The sequence below is a fragment of the Limanda limanda genome, chromosome 2, assembly GCF_963576545.1.
Source record: "Limanda limanda chromosome 2, fLimLim1.1, whole genome shotgun sequence".
In the NCBI taxonomy this organism is placed as follows: domain Eukaryota; kingdom Metazoa; phylum Chordata; class Actinopteri; order Pleuronectiformes; family Pleuronectidae; genus Limanda; species Limanda limanda.
In genome coordinates this window covers 22807230-22829057 of record NC_083637.1, presented here as the reverse complement: position 1 = coordinate 22829057, position 21828 = coordinate 22807230, and the positions used below count along the sequence as shown (strand labels likewise).

Genomic DNA, 21828 nt, shown 5'->3' with positions numbered 1-21828 from the left:
GAGTTCAAAAAATATCAAAGCAGACAGTTGTATTTTTCTTTCTGTGCATATTTTCTTAGGTCAGACTCAGTACTGACATGTAGCCGGGCAGACCCTGTCTCTGTGGTCTTCCTGTAGTGTTGAATAGGAATCAGATCAGTGTGTTTTTCATGTTAACGTTGGCAGCCACAGCATGGAAGGTTTGTCTTGGTGAGGGAACAGAAAAACAGGATGGAATGAAATGTTGTTTTTGACTCTTGTTTTCATCAAAGATAATCGAATCATCAGAGAGCGAGACTGTGTGTTTGTGTGTGTGAGTGTGTGTGTGTGTGTGTGTGTGTGTGTGTGTGTGTGTGTTTCCAGCCAACAGAAGGTATCTGGTTCAGTCCACTTTCTTTAATGGTATATTTTCACCTAATTGTACCAGCTTTTTATATTATATACTTATATAGTTATAACCAGGATTATAACGATAGAACTATATAATCCTGGTTATAACTATATAAGTATATAAGTATATAATCCTGGTTATAACTAATACCAGGATTCGAGTGAGGTAACAAACATCAGTCCATTAGAGAATGGAAATCCAAACTCTGTAGATGTATTTCCAGAGCACAGATCTGTCAGTCTCCCTTTTATCGTCACATTAACCCTCATCTGTTCTTTATTTATTTATGTTCCAATAAAAACAAATCAAGTCCAATAAAAAGACAAATTCCTGGAGGGATGTAAGCTGCTAAACTTCTGTGTTACAAACATACATAAACTGCATTTCTCTTCTGATTTAAGTCCTAATATATTTTCAACAACATCCTGGATTTTACCACCACACACACACAGTCCTCCCTTAGACAGTACATAGTTATGAAATTGCGTTGATTGAATAAACAGTATGTGTGTGTGTGTCTGAGTCGATTCCCCCTGCAGAATAATTGATCTCACATTGCAGCTGCATCATGATCAGACAAATCTGAATCCATCACTTGGATTGAAAACTTTCTCGCTGTGCAGTGGGAACAAAGCTCCACCTGGAGGGAAACAGACGCAGGTCCAGATTAGGAATTGTTTTCCTCAAGTTTATTTGAAAACAAGGGAAACTTGAGCTTAGTTCTTCTGATCGGCAAACACACACCCATTAAATGAGATTGAATGAAGTTTGTCCGCATGTGCGTGTGGTCGAACGAGTGAGTGTTACTGAGAGTCAGGAGAAAGCATCCATTTACTGTGTTGCATTGGGTGAAGGAAACCAGATGTTAATTTTTGCCCAACAGAGACTAATAGTTGCAGACAGTGGTACATGCTTAACTAGATTATTAGGTTAAGACAGAAGTTACAAGTCTGTTCTCACTGTGTCTCCATCTCTCTGCACTGCCCGTACACAACGTCTCACACACTTGTGCCAAATATTCTCCACTCACACACCCGTTCTCTCTCTGCTGCCCATTCACTTCCCTTCCTCCATCAGTCAACACCACATGGTGACGTCTCGTTTCAAGTTCACACACAAGTTAAGTTAGTGTCTGTGGAGGTCTAGACTGCAGCTGCTTGAGTCTGTGATCAGATTGAGCTGGATTGTTTTTGGATAGAACATTAAAGAGAAGGGAAGTGTGTGTCTGCCTTCACAGACATGTCTGGGTTTCATGAGAGAGCCACACATGCAGACACATAGTCAGAAGACACACATGGTCCTCACACATCCATCTAGCAACGTGTCCTCTGTCTAAGGACTGTGTTGACTGTGATGTCCAGTTCAGGGAAAACTTTTGTTCTCTTCCATGAACATAATGATGACATTGGGTGGCTTCTTGGTGTAAGATCCGCACTCAACAGAGAATTCAAACTGTGACCCTATGTATGTCAATTACATACTAAATGTCCATGTAACTTTTGTACACAAGTTGAATGAAAAGGGTCAGATTTAAGGAAATGTTTTCTGTCCTGTTGAGTTTGTGTGAATACATCAAATAACTTTAGAGTGATTTCATTCAATAAATCAGGTTTTAATGTTTATAGTTAAGCTCAACTTTATTTAATCAAATCACCCTCTACTTCTTTTTTGGATTAATTTACACCAACTCAACATATTAGAAAACACTTAAATCTGATCCTTTACATTCAAGTTATGAAAGTTACATCGAAATGTAAAAAAAAAGGTCTTCCAGTTGTTTTACAGGTCACAGGTTCAGTCAGGTTCTACTTTGACATGGAGTTGTTCTGTGAAGAGTGAAGGAGCAATCTGCTGGAAGAAGATGTCTATAAACGCGTCTCATCAAACACGAACACATCTCTCCATAATCAGACACATGCATCAGATAAAAGATAAAAGAGCGTCTGGAAATACAAACACTCTTTTGCATGTATGTTCCTCAAACTTCTCAAACAGGAGTCAGGTTCACCTCCAGGCCTCGAGGTAGCCTCACCACTGCCAATGAATATACTGGTACCACAGAGACAACAGGTGATGAGACAAACTGGATCGTCTGTCCACCAGGTGTCAGAGTTTCCTCTCGCTTAAAGTTTCAATGACGAAGGAGCTACAAAGGAGAGAAAATCGGCAGAGTCTGTGACACACAAGTAAATAAATAACCATCATACAGCAGTGTGTTAATGTTTGTGCACAGGGTCTAGTAGTCAGCAGATCACCAACTTAGAAAATGCTTGACAAACCTCTTTCTTATGCAGCGTTTAAATGTAATCTGCAATGTATTTTTTTATAACATATTGTGTTTACTGTCTCTTCCAAAATACCATCAACATAGATAGATAGATAGATATATAGATAGATATATAGATAGATAGATAGATAGATAGATAGATAGATAGATAGATAGATAGATAGATAGATAGATAGATAGATAGATAGATAGATAGATAGATAGATAGATAGATAGATAGATAGATAGATAGATAGATAGATAGATAGATAGATAGATAGATAGATGGATGGATGGATGGATGGATGGATGGATGGATGGATATAGATAGATAGATAGATAGATAGATAGATAGATAGATAGATAGATAGATAGATAGATAGATAGATAGATAGATAGATAGATAGATAGATAGATAGATAGATAGATAGATAGATAGATAGATAGATAGATAGATAGATAGATAGATAGATAGATAGATAGATAGATAGATAGATAGATAGATAGATAGATAGATAGATAGATAGATAGATAGATAGATAGATAGATAGACCCTTTAAGGGTCTGAGACACATGTCTGTGGCTCCCCCTTCAGGACACACAGATGAAAGATGTAGGGGTAAGACAGATAAGTTACTCTCTGTTAAAAAATAGAAGGATTTAATATCATGAAATGTCAAAACTGAGGTGAGGTTATGAAGAGTAGGGACAGGTTACACAAACATATGATGCAGCATGAGCCAGCAAAAGCTGAATAAATAACTGAACAAACACGTTCCTTTGAGCACAGATTGCATTTTATGAAGTGAAATGACAGGTTATTTAATTTAATAGCTTTTCTATTTTCTACTTTTCTATTCCAACAATAACACTGTTACTCAGAAGTCAATCATTGACAGATTTGAAAAAGATTTCAAGCCTGCAGTTCAATGGCAGGTACAAACAGAATAATCAAGGTGAAGCAAAAATAAACACATGACTACAGTCAGGGGAAACATCGAATGAATTCCTGAGGTCACTGTCTTACCATCCCAAACTAAATCCCCAGAAATAAATGTAAATACTTGTTTTTAAGCTTTAGTTTTAACACAGAGAAAAACTGACCAATGTTTTGCAATAACGCATGACACAAATGTTACATTGGAGAGTACATTTCGTTTCCAGGGAGATTGGCTGATTGATTTGTGAAATGTTTCATTGACTGGCCCCATTTTCCCAATGCATCTGTTTACAAGCGAGAGGATCTTAATATTCAGTGTATAGTAATATACTAGGGGTTGTGGATGCCCGGGTTAAATTGACTATTTGTTTTGAAAGAATGTCTTTTTTCTAGCATAATTATCGTAGGATGTCACAGTAGCATGGGAGACGGGGCTCTGTGAAAAATGTTAAATGGTCAGAGACTAATAAATGCTTTAGGACAGACTTTTGAATGCATTTGTTGTGGCCTGAAGTTACCTCAAAGAAGAAAAATAAAGCTATCTTTGGTCAAATTTAAAAACCTTGGGCATCAAATAACATAATCATGATCCCTCAGGCATCCAGAGTTGAATCACATAAATAGACCAAGGTGACGGTTTATTTTCCAAAGTTTGTCTGAGGGGAGGCCAGTTTCATACTCAAAAGTCATTGTAATTCCCCCCCATACTCAGTATAGAGACATTACTGCAGCATAAGCAATGCACAGTGATCCAGAGACACTGGCTGTTTGTTGTGTCTATCAGCACCTTGTCAGCATTCAGAGATACGCTCTAGAAACAGTGAACTGTTTATTAGGAAACACTAGATAAGATTCAAGGTTGTGAAAGTGGAAGAAAATTATACAGGAGTAGAAATATTCTGAGCATGTGTGAAAAACTTTTTGTGCAAATGTGTAAAGTTTGTTGTAGCTGTAGAAATATGTTCTGTACATAAACTTAAGTTTGTGCAGGAACATTTTCAACAGTAATACTTCACCATGTCTGAGGGAGGGACATAAATTTATAATGGACCAAATTTGACCCTGTATTTATTTAGTTATATTATTCTTCAGACTAAATCCTCTATTTCAACAAGCAGCAGTGATGAAATGAATGAATGATACATGGACTGCATGAAGAGAGGACATTTTAATGCAAACACCATTCATTTATTGGTATAATATTTCATAATACTTTATAGGTTTCATTCTATTAAATACATATGTACTAAGCCTGTGTATATAGGCAGGCATTTCACATTCAGGTCCAGGTTCAGTGCAGTGACGACCAAACAGATTCACTTGTTCCTAAAACAGAAGTGAACGAGGAGCCGCCGCTCAACACATCATTTTATCATCTGTTATCACTTCACATTTTTTTATATGCATCTTTCATTTACCCCTCCCTCCTCCTTTATACGCTCATATCTCAAATAACCATTCATCTCCCTGTGTGTTTTCTGTGTGTGTATAAATGCCTTTCGATTCAGTGAGGTTGAATCTCTTTGGAGGAGGGACAGAGCGGTCTCCCTGAGGTCCTCCTCCACGGCGCCAATGGGAACCAGCCGGGAATGCATTGTGGGTCAGCTGTAGAGGCAGGCACGTGGGTCCAAGAGGGTACAATCAGTGATAGGGTTCGGTCCAGATTGAGATAGTGAGGTGTAGCTTAGGCTGGTTTAGTCCCGTTTTAAATCCTCCTGAATCCTTTTGGATCCACTCGCCTTTAAAAGAGGACAAATAATTGACCTAGAATACCGATGTAGAATAATTGCAATAGAGGCTGTTGAGTTTGCAGGGTAACAAGGCAAAATGCAAAATAGGTTTCGTCGTGTCGGAAGGACCACTTGAATCAATTCGTCCTTGAACAGTGCTGCATTTTTTTCTAAATTCAAACAGAAACAAAAAATGATTCTCAATTGTGCCAAGAAATCTTAAGATACTATTTGACTCTTCAGTAAAAAAAAGAGGATTTATTTGAAGAACTCATCTCAGCGGCTCAGCAGGATAGAGTAGTTTGGACTCTCAGAGGGGTTAAGTGGGGGTGGTGGGATGCATTCATGCTTTCGTCGGTGAAGCAGCAGCGGTGAGGATCCTGGGGAATCTCAGTGGACAATCAGTGTGTGTGACTTCACCGAGTCTCTGTGTTGTGTGGAGAGAAGGGGGCTCGGAGTTGCTGAAGGGGGAAAAGACATATCAGGGACTTTTGAGACACACCCTGTTACGTCTTAGGTGTGTATGTGTCTGTGCATAAAGTTGGTGTGTGTGCACCCTGATGTGCGCCTGAGTGCAAGTTTAAGTGTGTATGTGTGTGTGTGTGTGTGTGTGTGTGTGTGTGTGTGTGTGTGTGTGTGTGTGTGTGTGTGTGCGTGCGAGTTAGCTTTTCTTCAAGAGTTCAGGTTATACAGCAGCTGACGTGTCTCGAGACAGACACAAGTACGTCCAGTTCGTTTTTCTATCCGCTTCAAGTTTGCACGATTACATCGGACCACGATCCAGTTCAGGCTCATTTGAATTGCAGTCATTGTAGTCAGGACAGACCGATCTAAAAAAAAGTCCATAGCTTTGCTAGAAGGATGCAGCAGTCTCAGAGGAAGGGGTTGTGGCTGTATGTCTGCGGCTGGGACTGACTGCGGGCTGCCGGTCGCGGAGACAGAGGGAGCAGGGGCTGGGGGAGGTTGGAGGGGAGGTCCAGGAGTCCGGCAGGAGGCTGTGTGAGAGAGGAGGGGAGGACGGGCTGCCGGTGGTGGAGAGGGAGAGGCAGCGACGGGCTGTAGGAGAGCATGTGAGGGGGCAGCGGGGAGGTGGAGGATGGTCTCATTTGGTTGAGGGTGAGGCGAGGCTGGTCGCAGTGGAAGGGGTTGGTGGGAGACGGAGCACTCAGACCTGAGGGGAAAAACAGGTTTTATTAGTTGGAAAACAGTTTAAATATTACATGAGTGAGACTTTTGTAAGTTGTACTTCTTGAATGATTTGTTACCTAAGAGGAAGGGGTTGTTGTGCATTTTGCTAAGAGGGTTGGTGGGTATCAGAGCATCTAAGTTGACCAGCGAGGCCCCCGTAGGTCCCAGAAAGGTCTCTGGGGTCCGACACACACGTGTCGGCGGTGCGCTGAATGGAGGTGCGAGCCGGGACAGGTCGAACATCTCTGGGCTGTCAGACTCTCGTCCATTCACCAGAGGTTTCGCAGGAGGATCAGCCCCAAAGGCATCGGTTTTAGAATCCGATGCAGAAAACGGGTCAAAGTCTGGTTTTATCCCAAACAGCTCTTCATCTGCATCAGGAGGAGAAAGGACAATGAAAATGATGTGGTACATTTTACGTTTTTAAATATTGAACTATGCTATGATTCCTATTTCTGATATTTAGTGCGTTAGAATAATATTGTGATTGTTTATGACAAATGATAGCGTCCTAAAAGAGTTCAGTGGGCATGAGCAAGAACAAGACAAACATAGGGGGTCATAAGAGGTCAGCAGAGGCGTGGATTGACAAAAGTATGTAATGTGTAATAAAATTATGTAATGGAAACATGTGCCATAGAAGATAATCAAGAACATCATGTCAGTAATGGACTGGGCAAAAATGTAAGTTGGTTCACCTGCTGTGTGATGCTGTTATTCATATTTGATAAATCATCATTTAAGTTCCCCCGCATTGTGGATACATAGGTTTTCACAGAAGGAATCAAACACAAGTCAGAACAAGATTCTCTGCAGACTAACTGGCCTAACTTGGATTATGGTATAGTACTTATATGGTATAGTCTCATTCGTGTTTATAGACATCTTCTCTATTTCTACAAGATCACGGTGTCACTTTTTAAGTTTTTGGCCTTTGTTTCATTATAAGATAGTAAAAGTGCCTTCGAGGTATGCGCCCTAACCATTTGGTTCCTGGTTTGGGAAAAGCTCTTGCACTCACATGCTGATGGAAAGACTTGTTTCCATGGTTATCAGAAGATTTCTACAAATATATACATTCCATATAAAGATTGATTATTAGATCAGTTTCTGTAAAGCTCAAATGAAATTACATATCCACTGTCAAAATATCCTGGGGTTTACTTTCAGAAGGTGAATAAACCAAACCAGAGGCCACAGAACGGACTGAGAGCTGCTTCTTTAAGCAGCCTCTGTCCGGTCCTTCCATTGTTTTTTTCTAATACCTCAAACTAATCCTACCAACCACGCAAATGCATCAGATTACTTGAACCAGCCGGTTCAGTTAAGTGATGTTATCTCTCATTTGCTGATTCAATGAGCACTATCACTCTAAAATCTCACCTTACTTTAGGTTGTTTGATTAATTTCTTTCTTCCTTCCTCACGTCTTTTAGGTAGGACACAACTCTGCCTCGTCATTTTCACTGTCTACAGTGTATCTACTAGTTATGACCTGGTCAACTGACTTGTTTTAGGTTAATCATCTATATATGTCTAATGATTTAAAGTTAGGCAGTTATTCAATAAAAAAAGACAAAGTGGTGGTTTTCTCCCTATTTCGTTTGACTATATTAATGTTATCAGCAAACAAAAACCTATGTTTATGTAGAAATGTGTCTTAAAAAAGTTTTACCAAGGATATGCTAATTTTCTACAGTGGTCCAGGGTCTCATGCTAAGTATTTTTTTTTTCAACCGCTGTCTGCAAGAGACTTATAGAATCTGTAGAGTCCAAATGTGATGTAAAATCAGTACAGTACTGACTGTCTTGTACTGCAATACCTGTGGGACTAGAAGGTTGAGGTGAGGACACTTGAGGAACCTCCTGTTTCGGCGTCTCCTCTTCCTGCGCAGCAAACGGATCTGTCCCATCGACATCTGCACAGGAAATTGAAAACTGATGCAAACAGTACAATCATAGACTGAGGCCAGTGCTTCACGTTTTTGGACAAACATTGTCAAGTCCAATCAGTGTGTCTGTTCCCTTTGAGGAGATCTGGTCACGCGGATCAGTGTCCTGTACCTCCGTCTGTTGGGTTGTCCCATGCATGATTTACAGGACTGGAGGAGGTCGGCGCTTCTTCCCAGGGGTCTGTGCTTGGGTCGGCACACGGGGCCCAAGGATTGGATGCGTTGGAGGAGGTGGGAGGGGCTTTCCAAGGGCTACCAATCACAGGAGTGCTGCAGTGACCTGCTGTGAGGACAAATAGACGAAAGACACCGAACCCAGTAAATACACAACCTCACAGAATTTGAGAAGACATACTGGGACTGTATGGGTCTTGGTCTTGCGTCATATTGACCTGACGTGCGAGTGGATGTGTTGGTGTGTCTGCGATTAGCCACGCACCTGCAGAGGCCCAGGGGTCTGAGGTGACATCATGGGCAGGCTGAGCTGAGTTCCAAGGGTCACTGGGAGGGGGCGGGTGCTCGGATGATGCGCCAAATATGTCCACCAGGTCCAACATGGCTGACTGCAGAGGAAGCAACAAGTGTTACATTCAAACACCTTCTTATGTGCGTCCAGTTTCGTGTGAATGAACAGTAGGACTCTTGATGCAAGCCAGAGGAAATTCATCCAACTCTGATGAGAAGGGAACTGGAACTTCATAGTACGACTGTGTAATATACATTAAAAACACTATAAACTGTATTAAGACATTGAGCCTGACACACTTTACTAAGTGAAGTTGATTCAGAGTTAATGATGTAAATGTTTGTTAATGAAGCAGAATTGCAAACGATTATGGACTGTTATACTAACTATGTTTCCCTGAAAACTTTTTCTTTCAGATTACAATGGTTTTTATTGGCTTTATTGGCATAAAGTTTTCATTCCTCTTAAGATTAGAAGAAAATCCAAATGAAAAAATTTGGATCATTTTCACAAAGCAGTTGATGATAAGAACAGTTCAACTAATCTAAAGTATGATAAAGTAATTCAAAGACAAAATAAGCTAAACTGAGCTACGCTAAGACAGGACGAGACCAGAGAAGATAACGTAAGCAAAGATAAGACAAGACAACACAAAACAAGAAAATAATGTTATCCTGAAAGCCAGCTATTGCAGATGTGTTGGTGCTGTATATAATGCCGGTGTTGATTTGTTATCGGTGCACATGTTGGCAGTGAGAATACATTCTGTAATGCAGTGAGAGTGAAAAGTGCCTGAGGTAAGTCAGAAACAGGGTCGTCATTTCATGAATTTGTCAGGCAGCATCTGGAGGAGCCGAGCTTCCACAGCAGCAGACTGCAGTGCAGCATGTGGAGAGCAGTTGGGTCTAAACTACAGTCGCCTGCACAGTCGGTGTCTTTGTAACAACACTGATCCTTCCTTTGTGTGAATACAGTTTGCACAGCATAAAAAGTAATGAACAATTTCACACCGCAGCAGCTGTCCTTGATGGATTATCATAGAGCCCGATCGTTATAGAAATTTGGGGGCTGATACTGATATTAGCAACTTAATATCTGAGGCCGAGATATCAATTGTTACATATAAATAAACACAAAATTGGCAATGATTCCTAAGATGTCCTAAAAGAAATGTAATTGAGGGTTTATATTTCTACCTGTTCATCCATCCATTATCAACAACGCTTATCCGTTAACCAATCCCAGCTAATATTGGTTGAGAGACTAAACAGGTCATCAGTGTATTTCAGGGCCAACAAACAGAGACAAACAACCATTTACACTCTTCTTCACATCTACAGGCAATTTAAAGTCTCCTAGTAACCTAGCCACAATCTGCATGTCTTTGGACTGCATGGGGAGAGCCAGTGTGACCGTTAACTCATTCGGGCTCATATTGCAGAATACCATTATGTCTGTATTTGCCAACCAAAAAATTGGTCGGACTCTATTTCAAATCTGCACAAATCGCTGCCGACATCATAAATAAACTACGGTGAAGGATCAAACTTTTCAACAAGATTTCCTGTGTCGGAAGTTCAATGTTTGAACATCGGAACTTTGACGTTTACAACATGGAACATCTCTGTTAGGTCTCACAATCATTAAAACTAAACTTTTCGGTTATCCTGATCTTTGTATGCAGGATTTGACTTTAACAGACGATTTTTTGTGATCAAGCACAAACTATTATTCAAATGACAGTGTTTTACTAGGTCTTAAAACATGCACCCACTGTAAATTGCACTTTATTCAACGAGCTATGTATCTGACCTTGTGAATATGTCAGGTATTACGACAGTTAGAGAAGCATCTGAGAATAAGGATAATGGTAATAGTACATTAACGTAAGATGACCTGTGATCCTGATTTGCTTGAAAGGCCAATGAGGGAGGGAGCTGCTGTGCTGCGAGATAAGGAGCGCAGGCTTTCAGGGAAATGTCACGACGACCTCAAGGTTAGACAAGACAAAGTCATTATCATTCAGCAGGCACCTCTCCACCCCCCCCCCCACGCCCCCCCATCCCGCTCACCCCTTTCCATCTCAAACCCTCCCTCAATATGCTGATCCATGTTTTCCCTCCCTATCACGACACACCATAAACTCCACCTTATCCTCTAAATTCCTGCCAACAGCCACCTACAAATGCACCCACCCACCCAGCTCACCATGCAAATACGAATACTGTACAGCATGCACACGCACACACACTCACAAACACGCAAACACACAAACACACACTCATTTATAAACTCACCTCCTGAGTCCCTGAATGGCTCTCTCTCCGGCTCTCATCCAATGCCTTCTGTAACAGAGACTCGTCTCCTTGGCGACAGCACTGCTCCTGCAGGGGCGGCATCGTGACATCCTCAACATTAACGCGACGCCAGTGAGCGCGGAAGTACACACACACACACACACACACACACACACACACACACACACACACACACACGCTGTCGTTAGTGAAACAGTGTTTGGCTAAGTCCATCCGAATGAAGGCGGCACCAGTGCTGCTGAAATATTTAGTGGACAAAGAGCATAGAAGTGCAGAGAAAATCTTCCAAAACTAAATAGACTTTAAACACAAGTTGTGTGTGAGAGGACACATAAAAACTGGATTATTAATGAGGCTGGTGGGAGATACAGCCGAGGTCCTGGGAAGGAGGAGAGGCTGCCAATGGGGGATGTAGGAAAGGAAAAAGTTAAGTTTAGTGTCAGAGTCATGAGCCTTGAGTTTAAAAAACGTTTGAATTAAGTGAGGTATTTCTGTGTAGCTGCTCATGCTCCTTTTGGCTAAGCCCTAACGCAATCTGTAGATGTATGTATTCATCATCGTCTCTATGGTAACAGGGGAAGGAGGGGCAAGGCTGAAGGGGGGTGGGCGAGTTAGTCACAGAATTTTGATAACTGGAATACTCAAGAGGCAATGAGGCATGTGTGGCTCCAAAACAGAGGACGGTGTGTGTGTGTGTGAAGCCCAGGTGTTACTCATGTTGTGGGGACCTACATTGGTTTTCACAGTCAAGTTATGGGGACTTGACTTCCTTATGGGAACAACAAGCAAATCCTAATAATGTCCTTTGAAGTCATGGAAACACATGTCTGTGTGTGTGTGGGCATGTTTATCTATAGTTATGAGGGCCAATTTATACCATCATTGTGAGAACATTTTAACATTGTCAGGTCATTTTGGCTGGTTTTTGAGGGTTAAGACTTGGTTTAAGGGTAAGTGTTTGAATTAGGTTAGGGTAAGGGTTAGGCATTTAGTTGTGATGGTTAAGGTTAGGGTAAGGGGCTAGGGAATGCATTATGTCAATTAGTGTCCTCACAACTATAACAACGCCAAGAGTGTGTGTGTGTGTGTGTGTGTGTAGCTAAGGGGAGGATGCTGGCAATCACACATTATCATACTATGTGTGTGTGTGTGTGTATGCTGTTCTACCTTCTGACTCTCCTCCCTGCTCATGGCTAAGGCGAGCTGGAGCTGCAGCTCCTCCTCTCCGCTGGTCTGAGGCCGGGCCTGCTCCAGGTCTGAGGCGGCACGAGGAGACGACGACGAAGCTGCAGAGAGTTTGAGGAAGGAGTGAGAGTAAGAGTGTGTGTGTGTGTGCGGAGGTTTGTGTAGCTGATTTGAACATTTTCCGGCCAACGCTGCAGTATTGATAATCCATCGGGGGCTGGACTACAGTACATATTGGATTTCATTAGGCATGTGGTGTGAATACAAGTGTGTATTTTAAACTCTTAATCTATTTACTCACAAATTTGCAACACACTATCCGTAGGAGCCAAATGAACCTTTATGTTGACTCTTATGCTATCTTTCTTTATTAGTACGTGCATGTGTGTGTACGTAAAGAATGAATGAGTGACACTATGTCCGTAGCTGTTTTTACCCCCACCTAGAGGACACCTGAGGGACCTGAGAGGCTGAAGGTGGAGCCCAAGGGGGAAAGGCCTTAACGCATGCTTCTGCGTTTTCACGGGAACGGAGACGCAGGAGCCCTTCCGGGCCCCTCACGGCCCTTCCTACGTCCTTACGTGCGTCGGCCAATTTTTCTAACTAGACGGCAAAGCCCCGCAAGCGTCACCCGGCCGCGAGGGCTGTGATTGGTCTGCTGACTACATCATTTCCGGAGTCGCATTTCCGGTTCATGCCCGGAAACCACGGAAGATTTAGAAGAACGAATATGGACCAGATAGAAGAGCACTTGGCAGAAGAGATCCGACACTATGTCCACTAGTATAACCCGTCACTAACCGGCGGATTTTTCCGCCAGAAAAAGGCTCTGCGGAGCCGCCGTGGCGATGTAAATAAATCGCTCTTCTTCGTGCAACACACGAAGAAGAGTTCGACAAAAAACATTACTGCGCCTAGTGTTCTGGCGGGGAATTGCATGGCAACACGCGCAACGGTTGGAGAACCATGAATGACGAGTCCTGCATTACAGCTGCGTGCCTGCGGGCCCCTGACGACGCAGAAGCATGCGCCGGCCTTCAGGGGCCAGCAGCCAGAGCACCTGGGCGTGGCTGAGGAAGGCAACACTTTTTTGAGCGTGTGCTGTGACGTTTGCCAGGAGAACTGTGCTCTATGAAAGACTCCTTTAGTTTAATATATTTTAGTTTATTTCCACCAACTTGTAATCCACCTTTCTGCAATAAACGGTCAAAGGGACCAACTGGACTCACCTCTTCTCCTAATCTTTTCTATACGCGTCAAAACCAAAATCGAGCTCAGCCACCAGTGGTAGTAAAATAGGAATTGCTGCTACACTATCTTTAAAAACTCACAGTTAAAGGAGGACGGAGAGCCTCTGGAGCGGCTGAACTCCTCGCCGTACAGCACAGCCATGCTGGGCTGGCTCGTTCGCCTCCCGGGGTGATAGGAGGGGGGGATGCCTCCGTACACACCCCCGCCTCCTCCGCTGCCCCCCCCAGCCATTCGCTCCTTGGTCTTCAGGGCTTGACTCCTCTCCTGGCGGAGCCGCTCCTCGTCCCGCAGCAGACACACCAGCTGGCGAGCCTTTTCCCTCACGTTAGCCCCCTGGTCTCGGCCGTCACGGTCCATGTACTGGAAGTCTCTCAGTGTCTGAGCCCACACAAGCCATCAAAGCACATTTTGTAATCAACAGGAACTTTTCAAACAATGTACAGATCGAGTTGTGATAACGATGCAAGAGAATCTCAACAATCTGATCTGCAGGAGTGTAATGACATTGTTATTAGTTATTTTGATATGAAATTAGTTTGTTAGTGATTTAGTTTGTTCTGAGTTCAAAGGTGGTTTCTGTCTCCTGTAGCGTAACGTTTCCTGATTTGACTGTGTTCCTGTAAATATAGACTCAAGGAAGAGTAGTAGTTGCCAAGGTTACAGCTACTGATGTTCCAAACGAACATTATTCCTGAGGCGTTCAGATTACCAAGGTTCTCCTCCAGTTACAGGCGGTACCTGAATCGTGAAAGCGTTCTCACGACACTGCTGAGCGACTCTCTCTGATCCTGTCTTCAGCAGGTAATCCAACAGAGTCAGGGCCTGTGAGCAAATACTGATTACCACACTGATGCTCTGTGCTACACACTCACCGACAGCTTTGAGTAGAGCTTAAGTAACGAGGAGGAAGAAACATGTATGTTACTAAATGAAACTACTGGTGGTGGTGGGAAGTCAGCTGGTCAGTCGAGCATTTAACAGTTGAAGCAGAACGAAAGAGACACAGGCAGAGATTACTTGCTGATTAGAAATCACAGTTAAATCTCACTAGTTAAATTGCTCTCTTCACTGAGGTCACCTTGTAGACATGTCTCCAGTTCTTGCCGCTGTCGTTGAGGCGTTTCCAGACCATGCCCATGACCTCAGCGAACGCCACCACATTGAAGGTCAAGTCCGCGATCTCGGACATGAGAGATGAGGACGGGCCCCATGGATCGTTCGAGGTGGCCTCGCGGACCTGCACGTCACCAGCAGAGGAAGCAAAAGATCTATTTCTTCCCATATTTACATTACATGCAGATCGTTTTCGAACTCATCTTGAATGATATGGGTTTTCTCCTATATTTATTCAAGAGAGCGGTCTTTGAGTGTGAGAGCAGGTCTTATTGATTTCACATTCAGCTTTTGTAATACTCTCTGTAAAAACCCTGGACTAGATTTGTTCTGCTTGAGTCGGTTAAAATTCCCAAAACCATAGAATGCCAGGTGTGGTGTGGATAAAGTCAGGGCTCTGTTGTGGGTGCGTTAGCTTAATTGCTAATGGGAAGCCTGTGGCGTGTGGGAGTGTATTAACCCATTTTTCAAAAAGGATCGGACAGGACTCTAAAAGAAGAAAGTTGACACAGATGAAAAAATCAACAATAGCAGAGGAGAAATCTAAGAACAGATGTTACAAGGAGAAAAGCTAAAGGTAGAACGCAGGAATTATGTCCAGGTTCCGAAATATCTAAGTGCAAGTGCAAATTTTGAGCACAAGCTGGGGCTGTTTGAGTGCAAGCATGAATCTGAACATGAAATCAATAAGTGCTACTCTCAAACTGAAATACCACATTTTCAAATAAAGATGGAAGAAAAAACCCATAGAGTAACAGCAACATCAGCAGTATCCAAGACAAAGATAAGAGGTTACAAACAACTTATCCAGTGTTACACATACAAACTAATGCACATAAATAGCATTTAAAGACAACACTGCAAAAACAAATTTGTAATACCTTGATTTCAGCTTCTGAATAGTTGTGCACAATGTTCTTCACCTGCCGGCGCAGGGCTGTGGTTGTCATGGTGATGGTGATGTGGAGGGAGAGAAAGTGAAGAGTAAATGCTCAACAGGTATACATGGAACTGGAGAGGTAGCTAAAGCAAAGAAGACCCCTCTTCTCTGTCAGGAGTTAAAAGGCACTCCTGGAGGACACATAAAAAGGCAACATGTGAGGATAAATGGAATCTAATGATGCCTTTCTCTTTTAAGGTTGATCTGATTCACTATAAATTCCTAGTTGGACACCTTGGACCCTTCCTCACACCAAGACAACTATGGATTTAATGAGTAATGCTGTTTTTTTTAGAGCCCAAGCACTGACTGGTGTGAGGACCCTATAATATTAATATTATTATTATTAATATATGTATTACCAGACCTCAATTTTATTAGCTGCCATCGAAGAGACAGGGAGCTGGAGACTTTTGGTTAAAATACGAACAACAGCATATTGCAATGAAGCCGAGACACTGAGGATTAACTGGTACATGTAAATAGTGCATTGCAGTGGTCCAGCCACGAGAAGACAGAGGTGTGAGTAAGCTTTCCTGGGTCAGGAGAAGAAAGGGATTCTTTTACTCTGGCTTTATTTCCTTGGTGAAAGTAACAAGAGTCACTAAGGTTATTGACATGAGCTTCAAAATTGTGTGATAGCGAGGTTTCTGGCTGTGGATTTGATATTGCTTGGCAGTGGATAAACAAACGGCTGTAGTTTGTCTGCCAGGTGATCAGGGCCAAATATAATTACTACACTCTTTTCTGAGTTTGGTTGAAAGGTACAAGACAAAGTCTCATGTAACAGGCCAATATTTTATTTGATTAAGCTTATATTTATTTACATTTTGCGAAACTGGTTCCATCAAAGGTTTGCCATACTCAGCTTTTCACAGTTCAAAATATATAAGAAAACCTAATAACAACAGGATTCTCTTGTAAGCATACCTTTTCTTTGTTTTTCTCATTATTCTTTGCTTTTTACATTAACGTGAACACAACGAGTAATATAAACAGTGACTGATGACAACGACTGAGTGGCTCCTCACAATCTGTGCCCCCTCAGAAGGAAGTAGGTCAGATAAAAGCTCTGGCACTCAGGTGTCTAATGAAGCTTCTTGATGGCTGATTTTATTCAGGCCACCACACACACACACACACACACACACACATGCAACCATCTGTGCACACACACACTTGCAACCCATTTCTCGCTGCCAAATTCATATTTCAGAGAGGACGCGAGGGAATCGATCATTAAGACATCCTGTGATACTTCTCTCTCTGCCTGCGACTATAACCGTTCACAGACATGGAGCATAATTAACCCCCGAAACCAAAGCTGAACGAGGGTGACCTCACTAAACTAATCCTCTTCTCATCAGTCATCAGCTCAGTTTAACCATCAGACTGTCAAAGGCATTGATCAAACATTACTCTGTGGGCTTGTTGATATTTGGTGGAAGATGAATTATGTTCCATTTCTTTAGATTTTCTTCACCTATATGCTTCAAACCAGCGACTACAGCTTGTAAAACCAGTAAAGACCCACTCCTACATTGTAAAAAGTCATACCTGTGCTTACTTACATTACATAAATGATCTTTACTTATTTCTCACTGTCCAGTTGATTCTACTTATATGATTTTTTTAAATAAATATATTAAGGAATTACTTTGCTTAAAACAGGTATTAAACTACATTTACTTGAGTAAACTGGACTGGAGCTCATCAGTTCACATGTACAGTAGAGCAGTCAGGAACCATCTTGCATCATTAGTGGAGCGTGTTGGAGGTAGATGTTGGATTAAGTTGTGTTCTAACACCTCATAGATGTTTCTGCGATGTTGCGGACGTAGATTTCAGTTCTTTTATTTTATATTTGTTAGGGTCGGTGAAGTTGCTGCATTAAAGGATGTATTTTGATACCATGAGTGAGGCTTTGTGCACAGTTAGTGAAAAGCAGAATAGGTGTGTATAGCAAAACCATTTGTTTGGACAATGAGCAATTCTCACAGAACCACTAATAAAAGCGATCATTTCAGTTGATTTGAATGAAATGATTGGCTGGCGTCCCGGTCCGTGATCTCACCGCACATGACCACAGTCTTCAGCAGGAGCGACTTAAACACGGCTGAAGCAGAGACAATAGTCAGAAGTTAGTCGGCTTCTAGCAGTTGTCAGTCAGTGTACATTCATTTGTTTTGGAGGCGTAGCTTTGATGGGGTGGAATGTATCGGTTGCATTTTCTCGAAGTGTAGCCTGCTCTAGCTAGTGTTTCCAGGATTACCAACCCTAGCTTTAAGACTAATAGCTATTTACTTACATTTTTCAAGGCAGTCGGTTTACTAGATGCTTTTTAAGTATGATCAACTGACACTCCGACAGATTTTACAGTGTAAACAGGAATATTAATGGAAAGTCACTGCATGCAGCTCCAGCTCATTAGCCCCAAGGTCAATCAGATCCTTGAGCTTGTGTCCCGCACACATGATCACAAACCCATTCACTGTGTTTGGCTCAGAATATAACAACCTTATTAACGGGTTGTCACTGCTATTATCCTTCCTATAACTACATCTAATTAGTCTTTCTTTTCACTGCTGCTTCAAAGCAGTTGAAAGAGGATGTCACCCTGGAACAAGTCACAGGATGCCTCGTCCTGCGGAAACGCTGACATCAGCAGAGGCACAGAGGTCCTGAGACACACACAGCTGGGAAACTCAGACAGGGACACAAGTCTCATAGTGTTTGTGTATATGCAAGAGAGACAGAGAGGGGGAGCCAGAGAGAGAGTGAAGGACATGCAGAAGAAAGTGAAGCTCAGCAACCTGAAGCAGTATCACCTTTCTGCACAATCATCTTCAGCTCGAACACAGAAACACAAAGGTTATTGAAGGCTGGTGCTGTCTAACTATGTGAGCTGTTTGAAACTATTGCCTCTGGAGCTGACCCCCACACCAAAACTGATTATTCACACTGTGGGAGTATTATAAACTCTGTGTGTGTATAACAACTCTCATACAAACAGAGGGGAGTCAGGAATCCTGAGGTGATGGCAGCAGCTGAAAGTGTGTGTGTATGACATATTGATGAGTGGCAACTTCAATCCAATGTAGCTAAGGCATTTCCCCGTTTCTGTATTATTGTGATGGGACCAAGCATGGTCTGCTGGCTCCTCCAGTCTCATTCTGACTGGTACTGTCTGCTGCACACACTCTCATCCTCCTCCATCTGTCCTGACAGGGTAACAGCAGTGAAGGCCACATCCCATCAGATAGAGACAACACTAAATGTAACCTTGATCACTATTTGAAGTGCCTACAGGCTACTAAGAATGGTCCAGATGTCTGAGACAACAACAACAACGTTTGAATCCAGAGACACTTACACAGGTTGTTGAGTTCCTGACGTATAACATTTATCAAGATGTTTTATGTTTGTGCCCTGTCAAAACGAAAACTAGAAATTGCTCGGCTTATTATGATTTAAAAATAAAGTGCGCCAAGGGTATTTTTAACGGCTTTGTGAACTAAGCAAAGTATTTAACTTTATTAAGCTTTATATGTAAAGTTGCCCTCAATACTAGGTGGCTATAAAACGTATAAAAAGTTTTGATCAGAGTGAAAGTCGAGCCAGCTAAAAAAGGGGCCTTAAAATCAAATCTCCAGGTTCCTTTTTTATTAGGAAGAGAAGTCTTTAATAAGTGGCTTCTGATCCACAGCCTGTTAATACAAATTGATGACATGTCAGTTCCCAAAAGTGAAGCCAAATCATCTCAATTGCCACTTGGTGGCTGGCTGCAGTAAAAAAAAAAGATCCTCCTCTCCTATGTTAATTGATGGACATGGACCAAACTAATAGGTCTATATTATATGTCATTTTTTTTTTTTTGCTGGTTTCAGTTTTTTTTCTGCAATTTCTACCAAGTAGGATTGTTTTTATTAGTTATTTGATGTTATAAAAACGGGATGAAACTTCATAATTTCACAGCTGAAATTGACGCACCATTGTTTGAGCACGTTTATCTGAGGGACCTTGATGCAGCGTCGCCTCCATCCACCGACTGCACAGAGTCTGGCTCCAAATGCACAAGATGGCAGCGTTCGTTTACATCCAGGATATTTTGGCTTCATTTCCAGATGGTGGGAGGAAGTGACTAAGTCTATGGACTCAGCGCTGTGCAAGTGTTCAATAAGACTAGAAATTTGCTTAATAAATACAGCCCATTGCTATGGTGGCTGAGACATCTCATTATCGAAAAACACAAATGCAAAAGCCACAACACAAACGCATAAGCCACAAAAAGGAAACACAACCATGACGGAAGTTGACAATGAAATGTTTTCATGTTTGTGAAAAAAATCAGTCAGCATCATGACATGCTTATCTTCATTATCGTCTATTCGAGGTGTGTTCTTCCTTTTCGGTTGCTCCAAGCGCCTGGACAGCAAAAAGTATCTCTGATGCTAATTTCATTGTCAACATCCAATGTCACTCCCTTCCATTCCATTGTGTCTGTGTTTCTGCTGTGTGTAATTGTGTTGTAACTTTCGATTTGGGTTGTGGCTCTTGCATTCGGGTTGTTCTTTAATTTGTCTTCAATGCACTTGTGTGAGACGTGTCTGCCACCGTATATTTACCATTCACATTTAAAATTGAATTTGGTTTGTGGTTACTGACCAATCTTCATGTCTACATGTACGTTTTACCAGTAAGAATTGTTAGTATTTAGAACTCAAAATTAAAAACAAAGGATGATTAGTTGATACCATGTTAATATTCTTTAAAAATCTAGTGCAGTAAGTTGCCTTGAAATGTAGAGTTTCCTAACCTTTTCATTGTCGCAGGGTTTGCATGTGAAGGTCTCAGAACAGCACAGAGAGACAGAGACTGGTGGTGGGGGTGAAGTCATCTGGGGACACACTCTGGGGCTGACTAACACAACAACCCCTCACACACAATGACAGACTCCACTGGGATTTTACTGGGACATGATTTGGTCATTTCTTCTGATAACCAGCTGTAAACTTTACCTTCAAATGAAATCAATTCAAACGAATCCCCTCTGAGACCTGGAGTCAGACTCTAAATCTGTTTTCATTTGAGCCGCACAAACCTAACTCTGTTTCAGCTGCATTTTCAGTTGAGATACTTGAACCTTTGTTGCACTAATAGATTCAAGTTTCCTTACATAAACCGGCCTCATGCGTCAAATGCCTCCGACGCGTACGTCATCCCGTCAGTCACGTTTGCAGATGCGCATGCGTGCTATAGAAGCAGGTGTACGGTACATTCCAGGTGGTGATGGAGAGGAGAGATGCGCCCACGGTGGGTCTGCATAATGTATTACCCCCCCAGCCTCCATCCCGCACATCCGCACACACTCACACCTCCTCCCGCTGCGGTGGATCCTCTGTGTGTGTGTGTGTGTGTGTGTGTGTGTGTGTGTGTGTGTGTGGGGGGGGGTCTCCTCCATGTGCGGCACATTCCTGCGCAGGGCCACCAGCTGCTGGAGCCTCTCACATGCAGGACGGCAACATGTCTCCACACACACCGCAGCTCACATGTGCAACCACGCAGAGGTGGTTTTGGCTGGAGGAACCACAAGTGCAGGAGCAGGCAGCTTCTTACCTTGTCCATTGCTCATCATCGCCTCCTCCTCCTCCTCCTCTCCAAGTCCTCGGCGTCGGTAATATCCCCTGCGCTGGGATCTGCTGAGCAGGGCAACCACGGTGATCCAACCCGCAGAGATCCCTGGATGAGAGGGGGGGAGGGGGGGGGGGGGGTGTCAGCGCCTAGATCCAGGCCTCCACCCGGGATGGTGCGAGCGGCTCGGGCGACCAGTCGGCGGTGAAATCCGCATAGGACGAGGATCATCCACCGCGCACGGCTGGCTCGCTCCCTCTCTCGCTCAGGCTGCCCCCCCCCCCCCCCCCCTTGTCACACACGCGTACACACACCGGGCGCGCACAACACAGCGAGGCGGGGACAGGGGGTGCGCGTCATCTGCAGAGTCAGCGGCACTGACAACAACCTACTATCATCCCGCTGATGTGAGTGTGTTGAGGCAGTGAATGAGACCGAGTGAGTGTTACACATCTCCACTGAGCCAGGGCGATGAAAAA

The 21828-nt window shown here is 42.8% G+C and overlaps 1 protein-coding gene across 1 annotated transcript; it reads right to left on the bottom strand.

Moving 5' to 3' along the window:
- Positions 1 to 6178: 6178 nt before the first annotated feature.
- Positions 6179 to 21350, bottom strand: epn3b (epsin 3b). The gene is made up of 12 exons (XM_061094494.1): positions 21335 to 21350; positions 15660 to 15715; positions 14744 to 14902; positions 14404 to 14487; positions 13746 to 14043; positions 12397 to 12515; positions 11209 to 11295; positions 8885 to 9008; positions 8558 to 8728; positions 8317 to 8412; positions 6572 to 6865; positions 6179 to 6477 (listed from the first exon to the last, which is right to left on the bottom strand). The coding sequence occupies exons 1-12, from the start codon at positions 21348 to 21350 to the stop codon at positions 6179 to 6181; spliced, it is 1803 nt and encodes a 600-aa protein (XP_060950477.1).
- Between the last annotated feature and the right edge of the window lie 478 nt (positions 21351 to 21828).